This window comes from Dromaius novaehollandiae, chromosome 17 (genome assembly GCF_036370855.1).
Source record: "Dromaius novaehollandiae isolate bDroNov1 chromosome 17, bDroNov1.hap1, whole genome shotgun sequence".
Taxonomy (NCBI): Eukaryota; Metazoa; Chordata; class Aves; order Casuariiformes; family Dromaiidae; genus Dromaius; species Dromaius novaehollandiae.
Genome location: NC_088114.1, coordinates 12,184,046 through 12,210,600, shown reverse-complemented (window position 1 = coordinate 12,210,600; position 26,555 = coordinate 12,184,046). Strand labels below are relative to the sequence as shown.

General features: G+C 36.9%; 1 protein-coding gene across 2 annotated transcripts in view; it reads left to right on the top strand.

Moving 5' to 3' along the window:
* The window catches only part of SPECC1L (sperm antigen with calponin homology and coiled-coil domains 1 like), a 69,578-nt gene extending 43,811 nt beyond the window's left edge, over nt 1-25,767 (top strand). For both annotated transcript variants that reach the window (XM_064522221.1, XM_064522220.1), the window contains exons 10-16: nt 801-891; nt 2,781-2,864; nt 4,693-4,849; nt 8,370-8,472; nt 21,200-21,316; nt 22,235-22,294; nt 24,252-25,767. In XM_064522221.1, coding sequence (XP_064378291.1) covers nt 801-891; nt 2,781-2,864; nt 4,693-4,849; nt 8,370-8,472; nt 21,200-21,316; nt 22,235-22,294; nt 24,252-24,341 — 702 coding nt within the window. In that variant the 3' untranslated portion in view covers nt 24,342-25,767. The remainder of the gene's footprint in view (nt 1-800; nt 892-2,780; nt 2,865-4,692; nt 4,850-8,369; nt 8,473-21,199; nt 21,317-22,234; nt 22,295-24,251) is intronic.
* Nucleotides 25,768-26,555: the final 788 nt, after the last annotated feature.

Sequence of the window (26,555 nt, the reverse complement as noted above, 5' to 3'; positions counted from 1 at the left end):
TCCTTAGAGTAGGACAGAAATTACATTGGCTTTATAAAGAAAAAAATAGTTACATTTGTACTTTATTATATTTTTGACAAATACTGAACAATATCTTTTTTTCAATTGTTGATAGAGTATCTCAGTTAATTAGCCATTAACAAAAGCTGTTGACATTCTGAATAAAGAACACTTTTTTTTTTTTTTTCCTTCCCCAATAGGGTTTTTCTTGGTGAAGAGTAGTGGTGTTACCAACCCCCAATATCCTCTTATTCTAACTTTCCAGGAAGAGGCATTAAGTTGTAAAGGCACATGTTAATGATATAAAACAAGTGGTAAAAGTTTGGCTACAGACAGGTGGATGTATAAGGTTAAATAAACGTATCATGTTTAACTAGAACAGGTTTGTACAAACAAAACATAAATGAAGGTGAAAATTAACAAAAAACTGCATCTGGTGTCAATCACAGGTGTGTAACTTCACAATGTTAATTTGCAACATTGGTTTGTGGAACAGGTTTTTAAGAAGAAGTAAAGTTTAAAGAAATGTTGCATCAATTTATGGAAGGGTGTATATCTATATCTGTATATAATGTAGATATATGTGTGTGTATGTATATTCAGATTATGAAAAGCAATACATAAAGAGGACACGTTTCTCTAAGTATTTTCTCTATGTATTTTTAAGTTTCTTTATTTTTAATCCTTTTAAATCAATAATGACATGTTATATCAGAATTTATAAAACTTATTCTGTAATTCATTGTTTTACTGTTTTTTTTACCTTGAAATTAAGTGACATAAGTGCTTTTCTGTTTCAGAGGCATTCTATAAGTGGACCAATCTCTGCTTCAAAACCCCTTGCTACTTTGACGGACAAAAGACCAAGCTATGCTGAAATCCCTGTTCAAGGTGTTCATTCTAATTCATTTAAACTTTTCTAGAAACAATATAAGTATTTTTTGTGTTTGATATCTTTTAGTATCCAAAATATCACCATGTAATAAACTTTTTAAGCAGAATATTTTAACTTTATTATATTTTAAATACAAAGTGAGAAACATAAATATTGATTATTTGTGTTTCATCACATCTGGTGGCTTATCAGAAAGATGCTTTTTTGGATTTTCAATGAAGCCATGATTGCATCCTGATGACTGGGCATTTTGGCAGTTTTTAATGCTTGTATAAACTGAGATCATTTGCAAAATCAACACAAGATGATGTTGGGGGCATGTCCTGCTACTGTTTTCCAGATCTTAACTTAACCTCAGAGGTCTGCATTTTTATGTATTGTGTGATGGGTTTCTTGTTTGTGTTTTGAGGTTTTTTTGTATCCCACCCCAACTGAAACAAGGGTGATGGATAACACCCCACCCCAACTGAAACAAGGGTGATGGATAACATTGTATTGCATGTCAATAAGAGAATATGAACTTACTAAGTGTAAAATCTTCAGGAGACAGATGAAAAATTGCATGGAATTTAATTAAATGTTGATTTATCCGTTTCCCAATATTTCTCTGTTCTGTGAACTTTGTTTTGTCTCTCAAAATACTGTTCACAATGTGCTCTTCCTGTAAGAATGAATGGCTATCATGTGTTGGGTGTAGCTCTCTGATTTATGCCTGTTTTAGGTTTTTTTTGTAGATGTTTCTCAAGATAATCCCCACATGACTCCAGCCTGTATATTTCCTCTGTTTGGTATTCCTGAGGTCTGATGCTTTCTAAAGTTTTTTGTAGCACTTCATAATAGTCTGTGTGTGCCAGATTTCCTTCTTGCTTTTTTTGAAAGCATATTGAGGTTATTTGTTCAATGCAGCTGGAGTTTTAATTTTAGAATACTTTGATATTTTTAGGAATACTGAAATGCCTTTCCAAGAAGATAGTTTAGGATTCTTTAATTGTTACAGAGTTTGTGGGTAGACACAGGCCTTAAACACACACACAAAAAAAAAGTGGTATGCTTTATGTAGTTTGTCTTTTCATTATAGTCAGTTAATGCAAGAGCAGGACTGAATTATGACATAAAGCATGCCAGACAAAATTCCTGTTTACAACTGTACACATTTTAAAAGTATCTTTGTAACAGTGTATGTTTCCTATCTGTCATGTTCTAATTAATGAATTGGGTCTCACAATTTTTTTTAAATCTCATTGTTCATTTTTACTGTCCTCTAAGTGTTTTTACAGCAGCATAGTATTTAAACCTTTTGTATACAGTTTAAACGTTTTATTTGAAGGAATATTTATTTTAAAGGGTGACTTTTGTTAACTAAAGAAAGCTAATTTTGGTTTGATGTTACAGAAAATGGAGTTTTGTTGTAGTCAAATTTTAGTCATTGGCAGTAGGCAGAAAGGATCTTTCACTACAATATATAAAAACACCATTTTGCCACTACTGCATGGGCAAGATTAAAAAAAAAACCACACACACAAGGGACAAAGCAGTCTGCTTTACCAATCAACATTGTGAATGATGTATGCAATATTTTTTGTGGTATGCTAAATGGGAATCCTTGCTCAGCCTTTTGGTTTAACAGTTCATTTTTCACAGACCAGGGTAAGTGGATTAGTAAGAGAGGCTTCAGGGAAAATGGATTGAGAGGGTCATGATGTATTCATAGTGAACTGTATTGGTAACAAGCGAATTTTAGGCCTTCTCTTTCATGTGCATAAAACAGTTGTCAGTAAAACAGACAAACTCATTCAGTAGCTGGTAGATAATGTTCATGGCTTGTACCTGAATCTCGGATTTAACTGAGATCTTCGACAGTGATGTTTTCTTTTTTTTTGTCCAGAACACTTGTTGAGAACATCTTCTACCAGCAGGCCAGCATCGTTGCCAAGAGTACCTGCTATGGAAAGTGCCAAGTCTATTTCGGGTAATGTCACGTTATCTAGATGTCTAAAAAAGTAGGGACTCTTCATTTCACTGCTGTACTTACAGATCTTACTTTTTCAAGAGAGAACTTTTGTCTTCAAATCATCAAGCTCTTGTCCAGAACTTTGGGTATTTTGAATGTCTTATTTTTTGTCTGAGTTTCCCATTGGAAATATTTGAGAGAAGAGACTTAAGCCCAATAGTAAAATAATATTGTTTTAACTCATCAGCAGATTTTTTTTTAATTGCTTTTCTAGTGTCCTGTCTTACTGTTACAGGCTTGCACCAAGATACCACATGGATAAGTATGAGTCACACATGTAACAGATTATTTCTATGTCATCTTTCCTTGTGTTAGAAATAGTTTTGGCATGCACAGTATATACGAAGGAAGAAACTATTCCTTGCTCTTACCTGTTACTACTTGGGCATAGGGTTTTTTAAGGCAGGGAGGGAGCCGGAGAAATACATTCTTCTTCTCTTATCTATATCATTTTTGTTTGTGAATTTTTTTTCAGTGTTGGAAAAAAAATCGCCCCATCTTCTAAAACGGGAGGAAGACTGTTTATTTTACGTAACAAATGGATAATTATACATTAACTAATGCATGTAAATGTATTGCCATGCTCCATAGCAAAATTTCTACCCATTCTGTAGGACAAAAGAATGTTTGCGGTATATCATTTTAGAATAGTCATTGTGACTGGCAGAACCTGTAAATATTTTTCAGTGTTACTTTTAGTTAGTGTTTAATGCACTTTTGGTAGTGGATTTTTAAAAACTAGACTTGATAAATGCAAGTTTATATAGAGCATTAGTTTACTATCAAGCTTATGTCTCAGGGTCAGCTGTGGTTTCTAAAAACAAATCTTTAAGATTTATAGCACAAGTAGTGTGACATTATGAAAAATTGTACTCTCCATAAACTAGGCAAAGCCAATTTGAGACAAATATTAAAAAACAAGTCTGTATTTCAGTTTCAAGAAGAAAATGTGTTTTAGATTATTTCGATTCATGTCCTACAAACATCCACCCAAAAGCGTTTTTCCCAACTTCTCGTGTCTGGTATTTATAAACTAATGTAATTCCCCCAAGCTGATGGAAAATAAATCTCTGAAATATTTGGAGATATAATATTTGATTTGCACAAATCAAATACTATAGTAACTATGCAGGTGTAAAAGGCAAACTTCATACTTTTAACTCAAAACTCTTCTGTATAGAGGAAATGTAGCCATTCTGAATTTTGATATACAGAAAATGATTCTCTTGCCTTCATTCGGGGGAAAAAAAAAAGTATCCTGTTTGTCCTTTAATAAGTTGAAGCAAGCTTTTCTGTATGGAGTGTGACTGAATGATTTCAGGTCAGTCTTTAAATTTGCCTGCTGAAAACATTCAGCTAATATCCAGAACATCACATAGATGCCAATCCTTGATTAAAATTAAGTGGAAATAAGGCAGCTGTCATCTCTAAATTACTTTCTTCTTCTTAACTACCTGCACCTTGGCAACTTCTTGGACTAGAAGAAAAATAGATGATTTGAAGTTAAAATTCCTTCCCATTCATGAAATCCCCCAAGTGGAAGTAGTGATATTCCATTAAGATGCATTCATCACATTTTCTTTGCTTCAAGATTCAGGCTTTATCATAAATGTTGGTGGCTGTTGGTGGCTGTGCAAAGTGCAAATATCAACAATAACATTGAATCCTGGTATCGTATATGGATTTCTATGCTTGGTTTGTGAATTAAATGCTTGTCAGATAACAGGAATGAGTTTAAGAGGTTTTCTATTTGCAAATGATAATATATGGGCATTTTTTCACTTAGTTTCTCGAAGAAGTAGTGAAGAAATCAAACGGGATATCAGTGCACCTGATGGAGCATCTCCAGCCTCTCTCATGGCAATGGGTACCACCTCACCACAGCTCTCGCTCTCATCTTCTCCTACAGCATCAGTCACCCCTACCACCCGAAGTCGAATACGGTAAGATCTTTTTTGTGATACACTAAAATGTGTTAATTTCATAGCTATCTACCTGCATGTATCTAGTATATAGCACTAAGCTTGCAGTTTTTACTGCCCTCTGCCTAGTGTCTACTGCAATAATGATCTTTAGTAGTCCTGTAAGAGCTTCAGAAAGTGTTTTCTGCAGCTCAGTATGTGTTTTAGAAATTAGACAGAAGGCTTTTTAGAGTTTATTAGGTCAGTACCAAAACTTCATGCTTCACCAGAAAACGAAGCTGAGATACGGCACTAAATAATAGCCTCACATCAGCTCAAAATACCATGAAGCCAAATCTAAGAAATGAGCTACAGCATGTTGAACACATCTCTTTTTCAGAGTGGCTTGGTCCCATGGAGAACACGTAATAAACTTTAACATTAGTATTCACAGCTGGAGACAAAAAGCAGCATGACTAGGTCTTAATTTCAGACATTGCTAAGTCTCCTGAAAGGGCTGTAATGTTTTCAACCAAAGGACTTTGAAGTGTTTAAGTCTCATGTTATGCAAGTGAGGTGTATATACTTAGCCTTGCTTCATAAGATTGAGAAACTGGTAGACAATGGTTAAATGACTTTCTCTAGACCTTTTAACATTAAACTTACTGACAGACCTTTTGTACACCAAAAATATTAAATCCTTAATATTTGGAGACATTGCAATATGTAATAATTACATTTTGAAATTGTAAAATTATTTATAGCTGTGGATGCTTTTGAAAACAATGGTTTCCCTGAAATCTGTTGAGGCATACCTCACTGCTGCTCTCCTTTCACTGTGCAGAAACTTAACTGAGCATGGATCTGCAGGTACTTTACAAGCAGCAATGGATATTTTGTGTATTAGCACAAAAATTTAGTTGTAATTAGTTGTAAATAGCTGTAATTATGGTGTCATAACTGTGCTGTCAGAGCATTGACTGAACTGCTAAGCACTATAGGAAAAAAAATTGTTGCCAATGTAGCAGTAGAATCTGCAGCAGTGGGTGTGAGGTGATGAGTGGCTTCTTTGGAATTGTCCTCACAATGTTGCTGCTGGACTTTGTGATTGGGTTTCTCTCTTTTCCTACCTTTTTCTGAAAGTTGCTCTAAAATGTGCAGTTATTGCTAACATTCACTAAAAGAAGTACTTGCAATTTGTGCCTGGTTCCAGGTGAAACTTTGGCTCTTTGATTTGAAATGCAGTTGACCTAATAGACTCACTTAAGATTTATACAAGTCAAATTATTCCTCATTGTCTCCATACAACTTACTTTAATTTGTTTTCTTCAGTAGTGTTTTCATAACTGTGAAAGCTTGATATAAACCATGTGCTTTTACTGGAGTTTGAGAACAGGCTGTACAGCTGTCTCATGGCTAAGCTGTATGTTTAGCACGAAGAGGGAGACTTCAATTTGAGTTCTCGTATGTTGTCACAGATCTTTGCAAGTTATCTCTGCTCTCTCTTCTGAAATTCTCATAGCATTGCATAATCTTCATTGTAGAATGAATATGCAATCCCACTGTCATTCATTTAGGTCACCTTTAAATTAATACAGCGGTTTGGCTTGTTGAAATCTTTACAGATTTGAGAACCTGAGTACATAATTTCTTGGGGGACCATTCTGGCTGTGTGGTACCTGTAAAGTTTAGTTACAGTAACCTATTTTGATCACTTCTTTCATATCTAAAACATCCAATTAGCAGCTTGCTTGTAGTGTTAAAAACCTCTGAAATTAGCAGTTAAGTTTGAAGATTCATGTTGCTGTCTTTCATACTGAAAGACACTGTTTCCTGTTTATTGTCCTGCTGTGCGTTTGTGGGTTTTTGTTTTTTTTTTTTTTTTTTTTTTTTAAATGGATGGTTCAATTGCCACCTATTGGCATCTATCAAATGTTGCCACATGTTTCTTTCTAAGGAGCTTTGAGATGTAGATGTAAGGAGCTTTTGATCTGTAGTACAGTGAAGACTGGCAAAACAAATTGCAATGTGTGTTCTAAGACGCTAAGCAGATTTCATTGCATGTTGGCACATGATTGCTTTTGTTTGTGATGAATGGCAGAAGCTGCTATCCAGAAGAGTTGCTAGTGTTGCATTGATAGGACACATGTATGAAGAAATTCACTTCCCGTGGATGCTCTTTTTTCCCCCTAGCGAGACCTACAGAACTGATACCTGTAAATCTGCAGCAGATGACCCACTGGAATACCATCCCTTCTCGCCGCCCCCCCCCCCCCACCTCCTTCTTTCACTAAATGGGTTGTAAACAACAAAGAGTTAAAGTTTTAGGAAGGAATATATGCAAACTATATTTCAGGTTGGAAATTTCCGAAAGGTTTAACTTACGGTAGTACATTTGTGGATATTGTGAGAATCTGCATAGAACTATTTCAAAAACGGCAATGAGGAAATCTTTGTAGTACAGATTCACTGATAGCTATCTTATTTTAATTTTCCAAGTGGAAACTATTAAAAATAACTTAGAAACAACTGTTGGCATACTTTATATCCAGTAATTAAGCTGCATGAAGGTATGATACCTAGTCTTTTTTTCAGGTACTGTTCACTACAGTGTCTCTAGAAATATGCACTGAATCGTATAACTAGGCCACTACAAAAATTATAACCTCTCTAATTAATATAGTTTTGGGTTTTTTTTAATCTAAATGTTCGTTTCTGAAGCCTGGTAAAAAGATGGTTATAATGTAAGACTAAAGTGACAAACTGGACAATCCAGGTAGGATCATTACTCCTTTCCCTGATCTTTTCTCAAGCAATAAAGATTTTCTTTTTTTCTTTTCTTTTTTTTTCCTTCACCCACAGAGATCCCAGCTTTTTTGGAATGATTGAGTATAAATTGACAAGGTTTCTTGTATTCTTATTTGTAAATACATAAAAATGACTTAAAATAGTTTGATAGACAGGAGATGAAGTTGATTGCTTTTATTGGAAATCGAATATTCTTATTGCAAAAAAAGTGAAACATTATTGCCAGTATATCAAATAGTAAATCAGACTAGTTTTCTCTCTTCCTTTTTGAGAACTGCAGATCTCAGGCAAATGTTCTGTAGTAAGTGCATGCTACTAATATTCAAACTTACTGTTGTTTCAAGGTGACACTTGTAATCAGCCATGAGATGTGAAAGAGATACCATCAGTTTATTCTTTTTCTAAATACAAAATAAAGTCACTTGAGTTAGGTTAATGGTTCAGGCTGGAACTTACCATGTTCTGAGTTGAATTTTCTGAACTCTTGGAAAAAATATCATTGGGATTCAAAGACTTAGAGAGAGAGTTTAATTTCAAGGGAAAGAAGAGACGATTTGCTAATGAAAGAAATTCTGCAAAACAATTTAAATTGCTGAAGTTTCTCCAGGTATTTGGATTTATTTCATTTTTCAGTCAGTAGTGCTGCGTCTTATTTCTCTCTTTGAGACAATAACTTTTTTTAAGCTTTTGCAATCATATTTCTATCGCAAAATTATTTTGTCAGCTAGAAGTTACTCTTCTCCCTTTTTCCTAGGGAAGAAAGGAAAGATCCTTTGTCCGCCCTAGCAAGAGAATATGGAGGATCCAAGAGAAATGCCTTACTGAAGTGGTGCCAGAAAAAAACAGAAGGATATCAGGTAACTGTAGAGCTGTTTAATGTAGCATACTTTTAGCTGCAATACGTTAGAATCTGCCAATGGCATAAAGCAGGCTGCTCCACAGTTCACTGCATAGATTGCAATGGAACTGGTATGTGCTGTACTCTCTTCTTGGAACATATGCTACAAGTCCTAACCTAACATTCACAGCTACTTAGTCACTTTGCTGCATGTTGTAAATGTCTTTTTTTTTTTTTTTTTTTTTTCTTAAGGGGGCAGCTGACCTCCATTGAGGCACTTTAAAACAGCAATTTTAGAGATTACACTTTTGAAACTGTAATGTAAGATTAGCAATGTAAGGTTTTAAATTTATGTCTTTCAGTGCAGTTGTAACACTTCTTGGATATGAGAGTGAGCTTTTAGTAGCTAATTAGTCCAGTTGTATTTGGATCTTTCAGTGTGATCCCATTTAGTCTCTATTTGGAGACAGTCTGTTTCGTGAAGGCTGCATTGTCTTGCATTCTGTATTTGGCTTTCTAAGGCAGTTCCAGATTTTTTCATTTAGTTCAAATGTTATCAGAAGGTGAAAGAACTAACAAGATAACTATCCAGAGTTCTCCTGATTACATTATTTTTTCAAAAGAATAGTGGCTTCAGCAAACTAAACCAGGATGTTAATAGTGTGACCATGATGTATTTGTTTGGTTAACTTGTATTGAAAGTGCTCGGAATTCCCAACACAGTTCTTAGTTTAAGAACTTTACTCTTTCCATGACTTGAGACTCACAATGCAGGAGGAAGTTAAGAGCCACATAACAGGATGATCACCCATCCATAGGAAAAGCAGTCTTTCAGTACAATGGACAGACTTGTGGTATAAGCCCTCCCCCTCTTCCTGTGGCACGTCTAGTACTAAATTGTGCTATTTCTGAGAATAAGCTACTCTGTGGAAAGAGCCTTTCTCCTTTCCCACCTTTTTAAAAAGGCAGGATGTTATATTTCTTTATAAATCCTCTAAATCTGAGTGCAAAAATATTTTCTACCCGTTATCTTGAAATGAAAGATGAACTTGACAGCTTCCTTAACTGGTTAGAAAATACTCTGAATCTTTCATTCTCTATCTCTGTAGAGAGACAGTCATTCTTTTGTTTATATTGGTTGCTGCTTATAATTACTCTTCTTAATTTTTATCAACACTAATAGAAGAGGAGGTAGTTGCTTCTCTAATAACTGATATGGTTCTCTGCTTTTGTCACTGCAAAGCCATAGCACGTAGCATCTCTAGAACCAAGGCATGCCTGCCTTTTGAGAGAGAAGGCTAATAGTAGGAAGCTATATGAAGTTGGCTTTTGAAGACTTTCTTTTTTTTTTTTTTTTTTTTTTTTTCTATAGACATCTTTTTTTCATTTCTCTGTACAGAACTTAATTTTTTTTCCAATATCACCTGAAATTTAGTTCTGGTTGAACACCGTGTTAGTGGTGTTCTAATGTTATAAATATAACTAGCATTGTTCATTATAAATAGTGTTCAACTTTTGGGAATCTCAACACCACTCTCAATACCAGATAAGGATCTCTTTTTGGAAACAGAAGCTTCACTGAGACTAGCTTTTTTTAATTCTATGTGGAGTCAAAAATGACATGCAGTAGACAAGCCTCACAATAATGAACTCTCCCTTCCTCTTTCTGAATTCTACTTCAAGAGCTGTAGCTCTCTTCCTACTTTTCTTTCCCCCAGATATTGCCGGGTTACTTTTTCCTACCTCCAGCTCCTCCTATAGTGTCCTTATATTCCTCCACAATTCCCTTTTATCCCCAGCATTTCCCATATGATAACTTCTACTTTTCTCCTGTACCACTGCCTGTTCTTGTTTGGCCTGCCATCGGCCCGAGCCAGCACATGCTTTTCAGAGCTACCTGCAAGCTCCGTGACCAGCCACCTTCCACTCTGGGCTGCTGCGTGGGCCAGACAGAACAGATGAGCCCTGAACTTCCCTGCCTCAGTAGTAATAGGAGCACTTTCTGTGCCGTCACCAACTTTAATCTTGTTAGCTATTATTTATTTATAAATATAATAGGTTAAAGAAACAATACTTGCAAATAAAATCTGTAGCAGGTTCTGAAGCATCCTGGAAGAGTGTAACCATGATATGAAGGGGAAAAAAGGCGGGGAGGAGGTTCTAGGGGGCTTTTGTTTCACTGTAGTTCCTTTGTTAATTTTGTTCTAATAATGTTATATCAATTTTTCTAATGCAAAACCCAAACAAACTACTAATATATAAGTAAAACTTAGTCCTCTAAGCCAGCATCTGTTGAGTATGGCTTTGCCAACATAGACGTGTTTACTTGGTCACCACTTCCCAACAAAAATCAGTTTCTGTGGTCTCGTTTTCTCCCTCTAACTGGAGATGGCTTCTCACTCTGATGCAGTTTTTAGGCATATGTGTACATGAAATATTTATTTTTAAAAAGTTCAGCTGTTGGTATTTCATAGAGCGGATAGAACCATGCACACTGAATTAAAGTGCTATTTCTAATATAAAACCATGTTTGCTCTTAGAATTGTTTTTCCTCTCATTCTTGTTACTGTTTTTCAGTGGCATTGGAGAATGGTTGGATTTCTGGTTTATGCATAGACTGATAGAGATTGATCAGACATAGCCAGATACAAATATTAATTTAAAAAATTGGTTTTAAGTGTTCAGAATTATAGATGAGCTGCCAATGGCTTAAAATGTTTTTTTTAAAAAAAAAAAAAAAAAGCATGATGTGGTTGGCTCACCGTTACTAATAAGCAGCAGCATATTATTGAATATTATTCTCTTTGAAACCTAGCTGAAGTTTTTGAGCTGCCTGTTTCTTCAATATATTGAAAATAGAGAAAAAGACCTAAGGTCTGTGCTGTTTCCTAGGGAGAATGTTTCCCATATTCACACAATACCTGTGGAATATGCTGTAACTGCCTTCTGTAACTTTTTTTTTTTGTCTGCTCAAATGAAGTGGAAAAAGAATAACTCCTGCTCTCCTATCCCCTCCAGGAAATTACTTTCAAGCTTTTGATTAAGCATCTTTAACTCTGTTTTAGAGGCTTAAAATTTTGTGAATGCTAAATAATTTAAAGAAGTTAGCATGGTGAAGCTCTAATTTCAGCCTGTTATAGTTGAAGGATTTTTTTAAAGCTCTTCACACATGTTGACAGAAGTGTATGCTAAACTGTACTTTCCGCCTGTGGCAAACACATAATTTCACACAGCAGAATTTCTTAGTTTCTGTGGTTTTATGAAGAGAGAAACATAAAAGCTATGGAAAGACCTCCAAGGTGTAAAATGAAATAACGGTTTGCTGTGTAGCTCTCATAGCAATCTCAAGTCTTACTCTTTTGTGAATGTGTTATGATAAACAAAATACCTGACCCTGCTTAAAAACTGTAACAAATTACTTTATCGGGCAGTTTGGATGATGTATTCAAGCAAATATGAAAGGAAATCGATGAACAGATTTCTTGAAATATTGTAGTCATGAAATAATGTTTAATTGTATTTCCAAATCTAGCACTGGAGAATGGTGGTTTGCAGAACTAACAGCAGGCACGTTCTCTATTAACTTTCAGCTGGACTCTACAGTCTAGACAGTATTACGTACTAACATAAAGCTAGTGAGTTTAATTATATTCAGGACTGAACAGATCCTTAAGCCTTGAAAAAGCACAGTTGCTCTCTTAAGCGTTTAGATAAACTGGGAGCAAATCCCCATTAATTTTCATATGAAGAGGCACAAAATACCTCAAATTTGATGGTATGCTAGCTTTGCTCGGGACCTGACATGCTGATTCAGAGTTCAGAGCCAAGTGCTGCATTTTCCAGAAAGAAAAGAATCCTCCTGGCTCCCCTAAAATATGTGCAGTGTCATAAAACTGTCATAAATTCCAGATATCTTCAAAGCATAAAGCAATCCCATCCAGCTGTTACGGAGCATTTACCCTAGCTGGAACACAGCTACTTTCATTTTGAGTAGACAACTAATAAAAGTCCAAAAAAGGATGTGAGCATGCATGTTTCATGTTAAGAAGGGGACCAATAAACAGGATATGCATATCCTTTACCCATTCTTATCTACAGCAATATTTCAATTTATTTTCCATTGTTTGTCAGTGTTCTAAGAGATAGTTCGCTCCCAGAAATCTAACACACACAAAAAAATTGTCACAAGATAGCTGCAAGAATAGATTATTTTTTACTTTTCTTTAAACTTTCCACATCTCATTCCTAACTGCAGATAAACTGAAAGACATCCATGAGTTAGCCTTGTAGTACCTGTCTTCTAATTAGTAGAATGCTGCTTTTTCTGGAGAGACCACCCAAATTTTATCTCCTGTATGGATCAAAGCTATATCTTTTTATAAAACAAATGAAAACTTATTAACTACATAGCAGAAACAAACAAAAAGAGGATTTAGTGTTTTATTAACCTTTAGCTTTTATATTTTAAATACTCCAGTGTTTGCTTAAATACACAGAATTTGGTGACACTACTGTGCTCCCTTGACAATAGGATTATTGCCTTTGAATTGTGTGATCTGGGTACAGCTGATGTGAGCCCTAATTAAAACTTTTGAAATGAATCTTGTTTGATCAGGAAGCTATAAAATTTGTTCTAGCCTTAAACTATAAAGTAGTCTGTGGATTATGTTCAGATTAACATGGTGACCATGGTCTCTTGTAAGATGAAACTGTCTAGATAAGAATTTGACTTTTAACACAGAATTGCTATGAGACTGAGTTATTTTGCATGAACTATGTTAGAAATGGTGGTTTAAATGGATGGTCTTGGATTTTTATCACTGTTACTGCAGTAGGTAATGTAAAATTGCTAGTATGTATTTGTAGTTGTATCTGTTCTTTGTTTTTGAAATGGAAACTTCTTTTTTAGGAGTCCAGTATTTGCTTTGGAAAAAACACTGTCTCCATAAACCTGGAGAAGTGTCTGGTACGGCAGGGTGGAGAGGAAGGATTTTTTTGAGAATTGAAATTCATTCTAGTTAAAATGTATTCCATCCTTCTGCCTTACAGAAGAAGAAAAGAAATCTAACAGATAAATACAGTATATCAAAACATAAACTATTCTATATGCATCAATCAAAATACAGTAATTTCACCTTTCCTTAAGTGCCCTTCCTTCATGTTTTTTTCTACATTTATCCTCCATTTCATTCAAGAAAATAAAGGCTTGGGATGCTGCCCAAGGCTATGAGACTGGGCAGGCTAATTTGGTTTTAAATATTCATACTTTCATTCAGGTTAACTTGCAAATGAGTTGGTTAGGACAACCTTGCAGGAGATCTTCAGGTAGAGGTGCTGCATGGTTTTGGCGTCGTTCAGTTACAATATTAGTTGTTCTCACTGAGCTTTTAGAAAGTTGCCTTCCTGTCTGGCTTTAAGTAAGATGGCATTCCTAAAAAGCTAGAGTTCTTAGGCTTCAGTAATTAATCAGAACACTTATTTTGTCATTCAAACATACGATATAAATACAGGTCTTATTTTGTATACTTTTGTATAATTACATAGATTGCAGCCTGGTTGAGTATGAATACTAGTGTATATAATGCTAGGCTGAATGCACATTTAAATCAAGAAATGCTTTCATTTGTACTCAAATAATAAGTGTAGAATAATAAAGCTAAAAGTACAAGGTAGTTCAGCTTTTCAAGCCTGTTCTTATATGTGGATGTCCTTATCAACACTAAGCTAGATTATATTCTGTTCTAAGTATTATACTGACTTTGAAGAAGCACAGAAAAAGAGGACAAGACTGTGCGCTTACTTCAGTCTGTACTCAGATAAAGATTGCAGGGTGTGCATGCTTTCCCTGGTGCTGTCGAGTTGATTCATCAAAGCAGTCAGGCTGCCAAAACACTTCTCCTTGTTTCAAGCTGCAGTGCTCTAGCCAAAAATTGTTGAGTTAAGGAAGGACATGCTTCCTTTTTCTGTTTGGCTTGGATTCTGATACAAGAGTAATGTCAACTTGTTCGACTTAATTATGACAAAATTTGGAACAAATTATGAAGCTGTCTGTATCTCTGTAAGTGCTTTAAATGTTAATGTCTGAAGCTTTTTTTTTTGAGAATGGCTGCTTCTTTTATGTCTGTTTTTATTTTTGGCTAAAACTGAAAAATAACATGTCTTTGGTATGGAATGAAGCATGAACAGTTGATATTTAAAGCTCTTGATGGTTTATATTTGCCATTTATTGCCTTCTCAGCAGCTGGGAATGAGGAGGCAGTACTTGGGACTGCTGTTAAGTCTATTCCAGAAATACTTTCTCACCTACTGCCAAAATCCCAACAAATTTAGCTTTAATCCAGGCTTTGGGAATCAGTGCATCCTGATTCAGTGGGGAGTAGATAGCAGTCTGCACTGATTGCAAGAACGTCACAATTGCCAGAACATGGTGCTACATTCAGCAGACAAATTCAGGGAGTTATCAGTAATTTGCATGTCTTAGTCTTTTCCTCAAGAATCAGCATTAGGCTTTTGCTGTCTGGAGCCTCAAATAAGCCGGGTAACAAGCTGAATCCAGTGCTAGTATTAGAAGCAAGTCACATTTTGAATAACACCATGTAAAAGGAGAAGGAAACGTCTTAAAAATTTGGTTTCCAGAAGATGGATAGAGTGCTGTGCTGTACAGTCTGCAAAAGGTACAGGTGGAAGCACAGAGGGGAATACATGACTAGTCAGACTGCTGAGCTAGGGCGTTGCCACCGGTCCTCCAACATGAGCTGATCTTGCGCTTTACAAGAATCTGTCTGGTGGGATGGACCCAACTGACTCCAGTATAAGAGCCACTCCTGCCTAACCCTAATTTTACACGTGGACTGAGACTTATACCATGAGACATGATGATCTCCCAACCTAAGGACAGCTCAGGAGAAAATTCTAGTATCAGCACATGCTTTACTTTGTCAGGCACAAGTCGGAAGGACTTTTCTGAAGTGACCTTTGGTAAAGTGTGGGTGAAAAAAGACCTCAGTTTCCCCAACGGAAATGTCAACCCTGTCTGAGAGAGACTTAGATCAAAATGAAAGAGAAGGCAGGACTCGGATGATACCATCACAGCTTCCATCAAGTCTCGTCTCGTACCGTACCTGGAACATTTAGCTGAGCAAGGCTGCGGCACTCGAGGTGCTGTTCTGAGCCTGTAAGTCGAGATGTGCAGTGGTGCAGTTTTGCTAGATCTCAGTGACTGTTAAGACATGTATGATGTCTGTCTGTCTGTCTGCAGTAGCAAGTTTTGTAATTGGAAGGTGTTACCAGGAACAGAATGAGCATTCCCTTTTTTGTTTTTTCCATCTTTTTTGTCTTAAAGGTAGGAGGACTAGGTTATATTACTGGTTAGTCTCAAATGATATTATTCCCCTTTACTGTTCCCCTTTCCCCTTATCTGTCCTCCCCTATAGAAGGATTGCCCATGCTGGCTCTAATACAATAGAAAGACTCCAGAAAATCTCTCCAAAACCCAAAGGGAAGAGTTATTTTTTTAGTTTAGCTTTCTAATTTTTTTTAAGGACTGTCATCTTTTTTCATGTCTTTGGAAGCCTTTAAACCCTTTTTAATAATAATTTTTCTGAAGTCTCAAAACTTTAACCTCAAGTCTTTTTTTAACAATTGAATATAGTATAGTACAGGATCATATTAATGCTTTTGCTTTCTCAGCCCATTTATCATTAACTAATACAACAGAGACATAGACACATGTTTTTGTTTTATTTTCTCCATGTCCTAAGTCATTTGTGAGCCAAGTTTAGTTAGGATGTGGGAAACTCTCCTGCTAGTGCAGAGTAGGGGCTAGAGAAATAGCCTCTGCTGTGCTATATGGTATGTTCCTCTGCTCAAACTCGAATATACGTAGCTCAGGGAGATCAAAGACAGCTGTATGTCCACTGATGGAATAATTAAATTTTGTTCTTAGTAACTGCAAGTTAGAAACCATGGTTTACATAGCTTTTAGCTGTGAGTTTTTCTGGAAAAGATGAATCACTGAGTCTAATAGTTAAGATTGGTCTCTTGTGTTAAAGAACAAAAAACAAAAAAAAGTATTTTCACTGATTGTAGAAGATCCTGTATTAATCTAGAATGCAAGAAGCAATGGGAAACAATTTCAGAATTTGCCCTATACTGCTAAAAATATTTTAGAATTGTAGACTTGTAGAGGAGTCTAGGTTGGAAGGGACCTCTGAAGACCATCTAGTCCAACCTTATGTTGAAAGCGGTGCATCCTTCAGAGAGTACCACAGTCTTCTCTGTAATTGCCTTTTAGACATTAGAAGACTGATTAGATCTCTCCAGAGCCACCTTTAGGCTGAATAAACACAATTCTTTAAACCTTCATTTGTCAAGTTCTCCAATCCTCTAATCGTCTTGGCAACACTTCAGTTTTTCCGTGGCTGTCTTGAACTGGAGGGGAACAAAACTGGATACAGCATTCCAGGTGCGGCCTGACAAGAGCCCAGCAGAGTGGCAATCCCATCCCTTGATCTGCTGGCTTTACTGGTGCTGCTGCAGCTCGGGATATGGCTTGCTTTCACTGCTGCAAGGGTGCCTTGCTGACTCATGTTCAGATCCAGTTCATTTACAATTTAACCCCTCTAGAATTTCACCCTAAGCTAATGGATCATTTTATGCCTATCACATTTCACCCTTGCTTCAAGAAGAATTTTCTTGGTCCTTTTTTGTGTGCGGGCACATGGCAATGCTCATTTTGACGTGACTGCTGCTACTCGGCTCTTTGCAGTTTAACAGGAACTTGAGTCATGCTTGAAATGTAGCTGGGTGTGGATCCCCCAGCGCGTTCCCCTACAACGTCCCCCCACCCCTTCAGCGTTGGACTGTCGAATTTGGTTGGTTCCATGTGTAAAGTGTTATATTCTCTCTCATGCCCTGTCTCTAGAAGAGACTTACAGTTTCATAACTCTGTTTTTCATTCCCCCTTGGTAGGTGTTTTCCACAGAGCTTTTTATAACAGCAGCCTATTTCTTCACTCCTTTGGTTAGAACTGTTTTTTGTGAAAGTCTCTCCCAAACACTAGAGGTGATTTCATTCCCACCGTTAAGTCTTGAATGTGAATAGGCAAGGAATGATAAATTTCCTTCTAGCTTACCTATCTCTAGAAAGGCTTATTCCTTTTTTGACAATTTATCTGAAAGTATGGCCTTCAATTGCTTTAGTACTTTGTGGTCTGAAATGGCTTGAAGAAAAATTCCAGATTAGATTCCAGCAGAAGAATTCTCTTAATAGAGCCAATTACTTAATAGAAACAGTAACAAGAAGAAATTATGTCAGAGATTTGAGGCTGATGTTCTGTTTACCATCAGTTCTTTGAGAAATAAGAGCTTAATGCAAGATTAATTTCATTATACTGACCGAGCTTTTTCAAAAGCCACAAGTAGTTAAAAGCATTTGGGAAATAATAGTGCTGTATTTAAATGTGCCAGTTATGTGCTCAAAGCCCTACATAAAAAATTAAATTTTCAACTTAAATGACAAACTGTCTCTTTTTTAGGCTTGTTTTTTAGGGTCTGACCAATATTATACTTTTTTTTCGCCTGAGAGGTAATCATCATTCATAATGCACAGAGCAATTGGAAACAGAAACCGGTCCCTTTTAATTGTTTCCTTCCGTTGTATTTAACTTGGCTTCTCTGGGTACATTAAGATTCTTGGATGATGGATTTGCTTTCTGCTTGTTGTCTTAGTAGGAAAAGCTAGACCCTACAGAAAGGTTTAGGGAAAAGGGGTATTCCAAGTTCTTTTTGAGAACAGATCTAAATTGTATGTGAACGTGTTTTAAATAGCCTTTTTGTCTAATGCTTATTTTGTAGCCAAAATTCAACATTCTACTAATGTCTGAAGTGAAGTTTTAAGTTTACACAGCTATAATATTTACGGGAAGATGATTTCTTTTTGTTTTGGTTTCAGTTTTAATTTTCAGAGGGACTTTGTCCTATCTGTTTTCCTTGTTGTTCACGTGGTGAGGTGAGGGAATATTTATATGTGGCTACAAAAATTGTCCCTAGAATTTGGAGGCGACATCCTTCATCCGTGGGTTAAGCCTCAGGTGTGGGTTCTCGCAGTCTCCGGCACATTGTTGCAGCGTTGTTTTCTCATTCTGATGAATGTATTCTTGCCTGTTATACTCATGCAGAATGCTGCTGCAAAGATCACTAGTTTATTGATTTCACAGTATTGTATATTCTTCTGCTTCTCCTTTCTTTGTGTCCCATTTCCAATATAAGTTGCTATTCTCGCTTTGAAGGCTGTGTACAACCTATCATTACCATTTCATCTCTCTCATTCGGTACTGAGATGCCTTCTGCGTTGCAGGTGTTCAAGCTCAAGTTCTTAAATTTTCAAATAAACACTCCTAGGCTTCCTCTGCCATTGTGGAGCAGCCTGGGAGAGTTTTTCCCTGTAGGCAGCCACAAAACCTTATTTTCCTTCAGAATCCTCATCACAGTTCCTCGCTGTAATGCCTAAGGCAGGTACAACATCTGTGGATGAGCTATGACTAGTATCTGTCATGCAAATATTTACTCTATTTTCTTTGTTTACTGATCATTTTAAAAAAAGAAAAGAAAAAAAAGTACAGTACCTTGCCTCACAGAGCTTACCAACTTTATTTTGTTTGTACAGTGACTCCTGATCTGTGGTAAATACAGTATGTTCTGCATCCCTTCCCATATCACTTGGCCCTCTTGGAAGTAGGGAGAATATTTCAGCCGAGGGGTGAAAACCAGGACAGAGATTTCCTCCCTCAGTAGATTGTATGGCAAAGGAAATCTAATCATTCGTATTTGATGTTTATAGTTGGGTTGCCGCAGATGACTGTAACGAGGAAAAGCCCCTCTCCCTGTGTTTATCCATCTTGTTGATACAGATGTGGTCAGGAAGCAGAGACCTGGGCATTGCCCATCACAGGGGAGGGGGAAAGAGCTTTTTGGAAAGCAGCTTTGTAAGTAAGACACAAGGAGCCGGAACTGATTGGTTTTAACAGTCTGAGCTCCCTCCTGCCCCCTTTTTTCCCGCTAAAGTCTGGTACTGTGTGTTGTATTTGTTTGTCTAATTTAAGTAACATTGAAAAAGTTTTAACCAAGCATTAGTTTAAATCCAATTTCCTGTCTCTTTTGAGGAGAAAGGAAAAAAAAAACCCTCTCCCTCCTTTTTTTTTTCTTTTTTCTTTTTTTTTTTTCCCTTTCCTTTCCCAGCCCTGTGGCTCGAGGAAGCTGTGCGAGGAGCACGTTCCCACAGCCTGGGGGTCTCCAACAATGCCGTTTCCGCCGGCGAGCCGGCGCTGGGGCCGCCGGCGAGGTTCGGCCCGCTGCCTCGGGGCGCTGTGAGTCTGAGCACGTACGCTTACGTCACCACAGTTCGAACCTGCGTTTTTGTGGACTTTGTATAAAAAGCGCTAAAGCTGAGCAGGAAACGGAGATTTCCCTCGCATTCTTTTAGAAACTGCGTTCGGTTTTGTTCTTTTCCTCTGGCTGGAAAGGACTGCAGTTGTTTCCCATTTGTAATGCAAATCATTGGCTTGACAAGAAATAACCACCTTAGTTCTCAACCTGTTTGGCACGTGGACTGCCATGTGGATTTTTGTGCCAGAGGAATGACTAGTCTTGGTATCTTGTCAAAGACAGGGGATGGCGATTGAATTGCCGTCAGGAGAAGGCCTGGCCGGTGGGGTTGCACACCCCTGCAGGTCTTGCCGCATTAAAACTGAACGAGCCGAGTAGGGGCAATCAATTAATTTCTGCTTATGCCCAGTGAAGAGAGTTATATATAAAGCATATTTGCATTTCTCCATAGAGGTCTCAAAGGATAAGCTGTTGTTGTTCCTGGTTGGTTCTTAATTAGAGTTTAAACTGACTGCTCTCCACTTAGATGCATTAGCCTTGTTAGCATGGTTTGACTGCCAACAGCCAAGTGTATAGTAATTTAAAAGGTTACTGAGGAATCTCGTCCATAACTCTTCTGGACAAGGCTGACTCCCTTTACTGTAACTTCGTATGTGGCCTTGGGGAATAAGGAGATGCATTTACCGCTGCCACCGAGTATCCTGCTGGGACTAAAAGATCAGGAGTGCCAGCTTTCATTCTTCGCTTGTCTCCAGAAGGCTTGATTCCCTGCCACTGCTGGTGTTAAATCTGTTGGGATATCTTATCTGCAACTGAAACTTAATTTTTGTTTGTGATCTTGTTTGCATAAGTCTCTGTACGCAAATGGGCTGTTTAGAGGACAAAATGCTTGTCCACATCAATTGGAAATTTTGCCTGGATATTAACTCAGTAGAAGCAGAAAAGTAAAATCTGACGTTAACAAGGACATTAGGGCTCAGCCTGTCTCAGGGGCTCCAGAAGGAGCTCGGCACACAGCGCTGCAGTTCGTGTACGCTTTTGTACCTGTGCATGTACAGTTGTGCCAAATCCGTACTCTTAACATCCTCTCTAGCACAACTTTGTACATCTTTTACATACGTTCGCATGCATACATATTTCTACATACTCTGTACGTCTTTTGAGCTTAATAGTAGCTACCTGCTGTAGTTAATACACAAGATAACTGACTTGTCCTGTTTTTTTAATCTCAGTAGCAACTGATTTTGGTTTCTTAGTGCAGAGTTTGTGTTGGGCTGTTCACTTTTTCTGATTCCCTCAGCAAAGGAAAAACAAGCACTGACAGATCAGTAAACTATGTTTGTTTGTTTTTTCTCCTTCAAGAATATCGACATAACAAACTTCAGCAGCAGCTGGAATGATGGCTTGGCTTTCTGTGCAGTCCTCCATACTTACCTCCCAGCCCATATTCCATATCAAGAACTAAACAGCCAGGACAAGGTACAGTATTAAAAATCCCATTCTTGGAACCAAGAGTCTATATAATATGGATTCATAAAGAAGAATGAACAGATTTAAGTATGTAAGTGGGATTTTTTGTTTGTTTTAAATTTTGCTAGGAATTGTAACTGTACCACTGTAAACTACCTTACTGCTATTATTATAACCCTTTACTATAAGATCACTGGGCTAACCAGAACTTTGGAACAGATGTAAGAAAAAGATTAACAGGAGGACATAAATTTAAGCCTGAGGAGTTTTCCATAACCTAAACAGTGGGGAAGGGTTTTTAGTTAAAGTTTTGGAAGTAGTAGTGTTTAAATTTAAAGACTTGGAACCCATCAAATATATCTTGTAACATTTTGTTCATCTCTTTCAATATTAAAAGATGTTCTTTAATCATACTTTCTCATATTGTTCAGTGAGCGTTTTTACCAAGTGATATGTGTAAAATAAATTAGAAGATATCAAGAGTGAAGAATAATCTCTGTGTATTCCAGTGTACTGTAATTAATACCTACTGGTATGTTCTCTGGAGATGCAATATTAATGGTCACTTCTAAAAATATAAGAATATCTAATGAACATATACAGGAAGGCTTTTTTTTTAATTTACTGCTTACACTGGTTTTAAGAATAAATCATTTATTTTGTAGCAAGTAAAAAAAAATGCAGCATTCTTCATTAATATTGATCTTTTTTCAGCATTATCTCCTGATTGAGGAATTAACGTTTTCCATAAGCTTTTGGATGTTGTTAGGACAATGATTCATGTTGCTCATCTAAATGAGTATGGCCAAAGTACGCACTTGATTTGAAGCAAAAGTAGCAGCTTTACTTTAAACATTCTTAACACCACTTTTTTGTTTGAGGTAATATTTCTTGGGATTCTAACAATTTCTTTTACATCTCATGCAGAGAAGAAATTTCACTTTGGCGTTTCAGGCAGCTGAAAGTGTTGGCATCAAGTCTACTCTGGTAAGTTTTAAATGCATATTGAACAAATTATGTCCCATTTATAAAAATCAAATTATTCTATTTTGTACCACTGAAAGGCTTTGATGCTTTATGCCTAAAAATAGTGGCAGATGAGCTCATCTAGAGGTTACTGTGCCTCTGTCGGACTTGACTGAAAAAGATAAGATACTCCAGTACCTCAGCTGCTCTGCTTAACCTCTATCAGCCTAATGTAAACCCACTCTCATCATCAACTTGAACTAACGCTGTTTTTTTGCACTAAAAATGGTGACTGAGATGTAGACTTGTACTCTGTGCTGTTGCTTTTCTGCAGCAGCAGCTTATGCCCTACGGCAGATGAATTCTTAAACAGGAAGATTCGCTAAAACTCATCTCTCAGTATCGTAAGAAAAATAATAAAGGCCATGTATTTGCTTGAGAATAATTTGAGAAACAGTAAATGATACTGTCTTCAAGAGTACAGATGAATTGTATCCCGTCTCTGACCTACTTCCAATTATTTTGGTTTTGTTGGAATTCTGGAGATGCAAGTTACAGAACAATTGTATAAATCATTCTCTTTTCCAGTGTAATATGAGAGTCAAGATTTTAAGTCTAAGTTTAGACTTACAATTTGTCATTGTTGTAAATAATTGAAAGACATTTTTCAGTTATTTATTAAGCTTTCTTATACAAATTTCAGCTTAAAGGAATTAGCAGTTTCCAGTATGACAGTATTTACTGGGAAAGGAAGACTTCTGAAACTGGAATTGGGAGTATCCCAAGCCCTTGTGAATAACTGCAAAAATTCTGCTAACATTGCCAGTATCAGAAAGGATATTTAAGCGATACTTTTGTAACCTAAATTCTAACAAAACTGCCATAGTTAGCATCTAATAATACAGCAGAGTTGGGCATTTCTAAAAATAACTCTTTTCTTGATCCTTATCAAAGCCTTTTACTCCTGCATTGTATTTGCTCACAGCGGCAGTGCAACTGTTGGGCATTTGTACATTGACTTTGTCAGGGATTTGAAACATGGACATTTCTTACCAAGTTCTGATGTAAGAACTAGATTGTGGAGAATAACACCAGTGACTCTTAGACTAGCTAACTGTAGTCTAAACGGTTGCTGTCTATCCTTTGTTTTTGCAAGATACCTAATTACAGACATTCTCAAAGGCAAATTGAATGGAATTGAATCTTCTATGTGGAAATCATATCTGTCTTAAGGATTTAGTACCTATGTGCATACTACATAGGTACATACACAGTGCATTTAGTATGTTTTCTGTTTGTGTTTTTTCCTTGTCTATATTGCAGGGGTGGAGGGCAAGCTCTGAAGGGTGAATAAGGGTATGAAAACTACAGTATTTAAGCAGTAGTGGCAATGTAAGGGGAAGTTATTTCTTCCCTGAATAAGAAAGTGTTCAGCTACTTCCATGTGGAGATTTTCAACAGATTGCTTTCTCTTTTTTGAGTTCTGGAGGTTCTTGTAACCAGAACCTTAAGAAATAGTTTCCAAAAGTAAACAAAAATGTTTGGAAACCCCATCATTCTTTTTCTCCTCTGTAATATGCTGAAACGTGCAGATCATGGTACGTCTATCCTGCTTATCCACAAATAGTCTGGTATATCTGTATGAAATATCTGTGAACTGATCACTTTTTCCTCTCTTGACTATACCCAAACCAGTAGTAAAGCTAACCACCTTTCTCCTTGCCCTTTTACTGAAAACTAATATTAGACATTTCGGTCTCGGCTCAGCAGAATAACTGTACACAGACATCCCAGAAATAGCTGTTTGCATTTTGCAAATAATATAAGGATGTATGGAGGAAAACAGAACTTTCTTTCCTTAATACTTTCAACTATGGAAACTTCACAGATGTATCATTACCATGAATTTGCAAGAATGTTACCATGTTATTTATAAGGCTATCATTTCTAATTTTGACCGATGTGTTTTATGTGACAGGACATCAATGAAATGGTGCGAACTGAGCGTCCAGACTGGCAGAATGTCATGCTGTATGTTACAGCAATTTACAAATACTTTGAAACCTGAAGCCTTGATAATCCAACAGACTTGTGGGATAGAACCAACATTAGCTACCAGATGGAAATTTACTGAAATGCTAATCTCCATTTCACTGAAAACTGGCAACGTTTTGCGTCCTCTCAGACTTCAGTGACATGATCCTGGATTGCCTCAAGTTGCTTCAGCTACTAAGCCTGGAAACACCTGTTTAAAAGCAAGAACTTGTTGCCACACTGCTGGGAATAACCCAAGTTATTAAGCTATCCGGATTAACTATGTAGCTAAAAAGCCTGGACTTCTTATGTACTGCCTTTCCAGCCAGACTTCCTGAAGCTCTCTTTCCTAAGAGAGTGAGATGAATGGATCGTCTAGTATATAGGAGACTGAATGTACAGCTAAAGCTTTGAGAAAGAAAAGGATAATATGGCATCATAATACTGAACTTTCTGTAGTGTCCCGATACCACAGAGTCTGAATATTCTACCCACAACTTACGGCGCCCCAAATGCAGTAGAATGATTGATGGTAATTTAGTTACTGCCTTTATAGCTATTTTCCCTCCTTTAAAATGTGCACAGTATTCTAGGAAAACAAGCTTTTATTCCATAATGTCAACTTAACTGAAAAGTGCACCCGATACCTCAAAGAAATTGGCACAGAAGAACTCTTCATTACAAAGCTTCATTATAAGCCTACCTCTGTCACAGTAATGTGGCTTCCAACTTTATTGTATGGATTGTAAAGACTAGCACATACAACTCCTGGTTTTCAGGGTACGGTATGCTTAAAGGAATCTGTCATAAAATCTCCCTGTGCTTCCGTTATAGCAGAGATTAATCAATAATCTGCCCTTGTATGGCTTTTTCTTTCCCCTGTTCCTCCTTGGCCTGTGTAGTACACACAGCCACCCCCGGCTTTACTGTACAGCAATACGAGCATACGTCATGAATTTCTGTGGTAGGATTTTGGAACTGGGATAGCATTTCCTCTTCAGAGAAGATAGTTTCAATAAGATGTAGTAATGAAGTAGCTTGTCTCAGAATCTAGCTTTGCCGTGTTTCCCATGTGTTTTTCACTAACCTTGCACATCCTCATCTGGTTGACAGAAGATGAGCCGTTCTCAGACAAGAACTGTGGAGGAACTAGTGTAATGTGTATACACCCAGTAGTCTGCCGTGTGGTGTGGAAAAGTCATTGTCACAAGGAAGGAATTGAGAAACTTTAGTCTGCTCAACTTTTATTTTCCTAGAATGCACCTGAATTTGTGTAACAGCTCTTGGGCAGAAGAGTTCATGTAAGTGCCTTAGCTATCATTGAATTGATGCATCCTGGCACTTCACGGCCTCGTGCAGAATGTTAACAGCTCCGAATGATTTCCTTTATCAATTTGTCATAAGCTGTTAAAATGTTTGTTGTAATCTTGTTTGTCAAATCAAGGGAAGACTTCACTCTACCATTGCTTCTGCCTCTTATTTTCCCGAATACTCATCAACATTTAAGCCACAATTGAACATCCGTCATTAATATTAAGCAGAAGCCTACTTTAGAAGTGAGTTCTGTGACGGCTGCTGTGTATAGGCACATGCTCTTTCAACACAGTAGCCCTGTTACAAACAAAATGAATCTGCCATTCCTATGGTGCTTTTACGACTGTTAAGGACCTGTTTGAATGTCATAGATGTTAACCCAGTGAATGCAGCTGTGCTTGGCATCTCCAAAACTTCATCGTGGTATAAAAGCACAGACTTAGGTCAATTATTGCCAAATCAATTCTTGCAAAAAGCTAGAATCTGAAGAACACAGACCATGTGAAGAGTAAAAATTCGGTATGTTTCTAGCAGCTAGCATTATATAGAGTTATGGGTTATAATGCTTACATTGACATGTCTATAATAGAAGGAATACAGTAAAAATGTGCCTATGAGAATTATGAAAAGTTGCTAAGTAACTATTTAACACATACTGAGAGCCTTTGGAGAAGTTTTCAGAGCAACAGTGTCTCTATTACTTTAGACCGAACATCCCTGAAAGTAGCTAGATACCCTCAGATTAATTAGTACATTTGAAGAGCCAGCATAATCTAAAGAAGGCTTCAAGTGAAAAATCTTCATCAACGGATTTTAATAAAAGTCCGAAATAAAACTTCCTTTCCAGTACATTTTTTCTAATATTTTTGTTTACTTCATTTCTTCAAATAAAGTCACAATAAGGATAGTCCTATTGAAAATATAATTATTACTG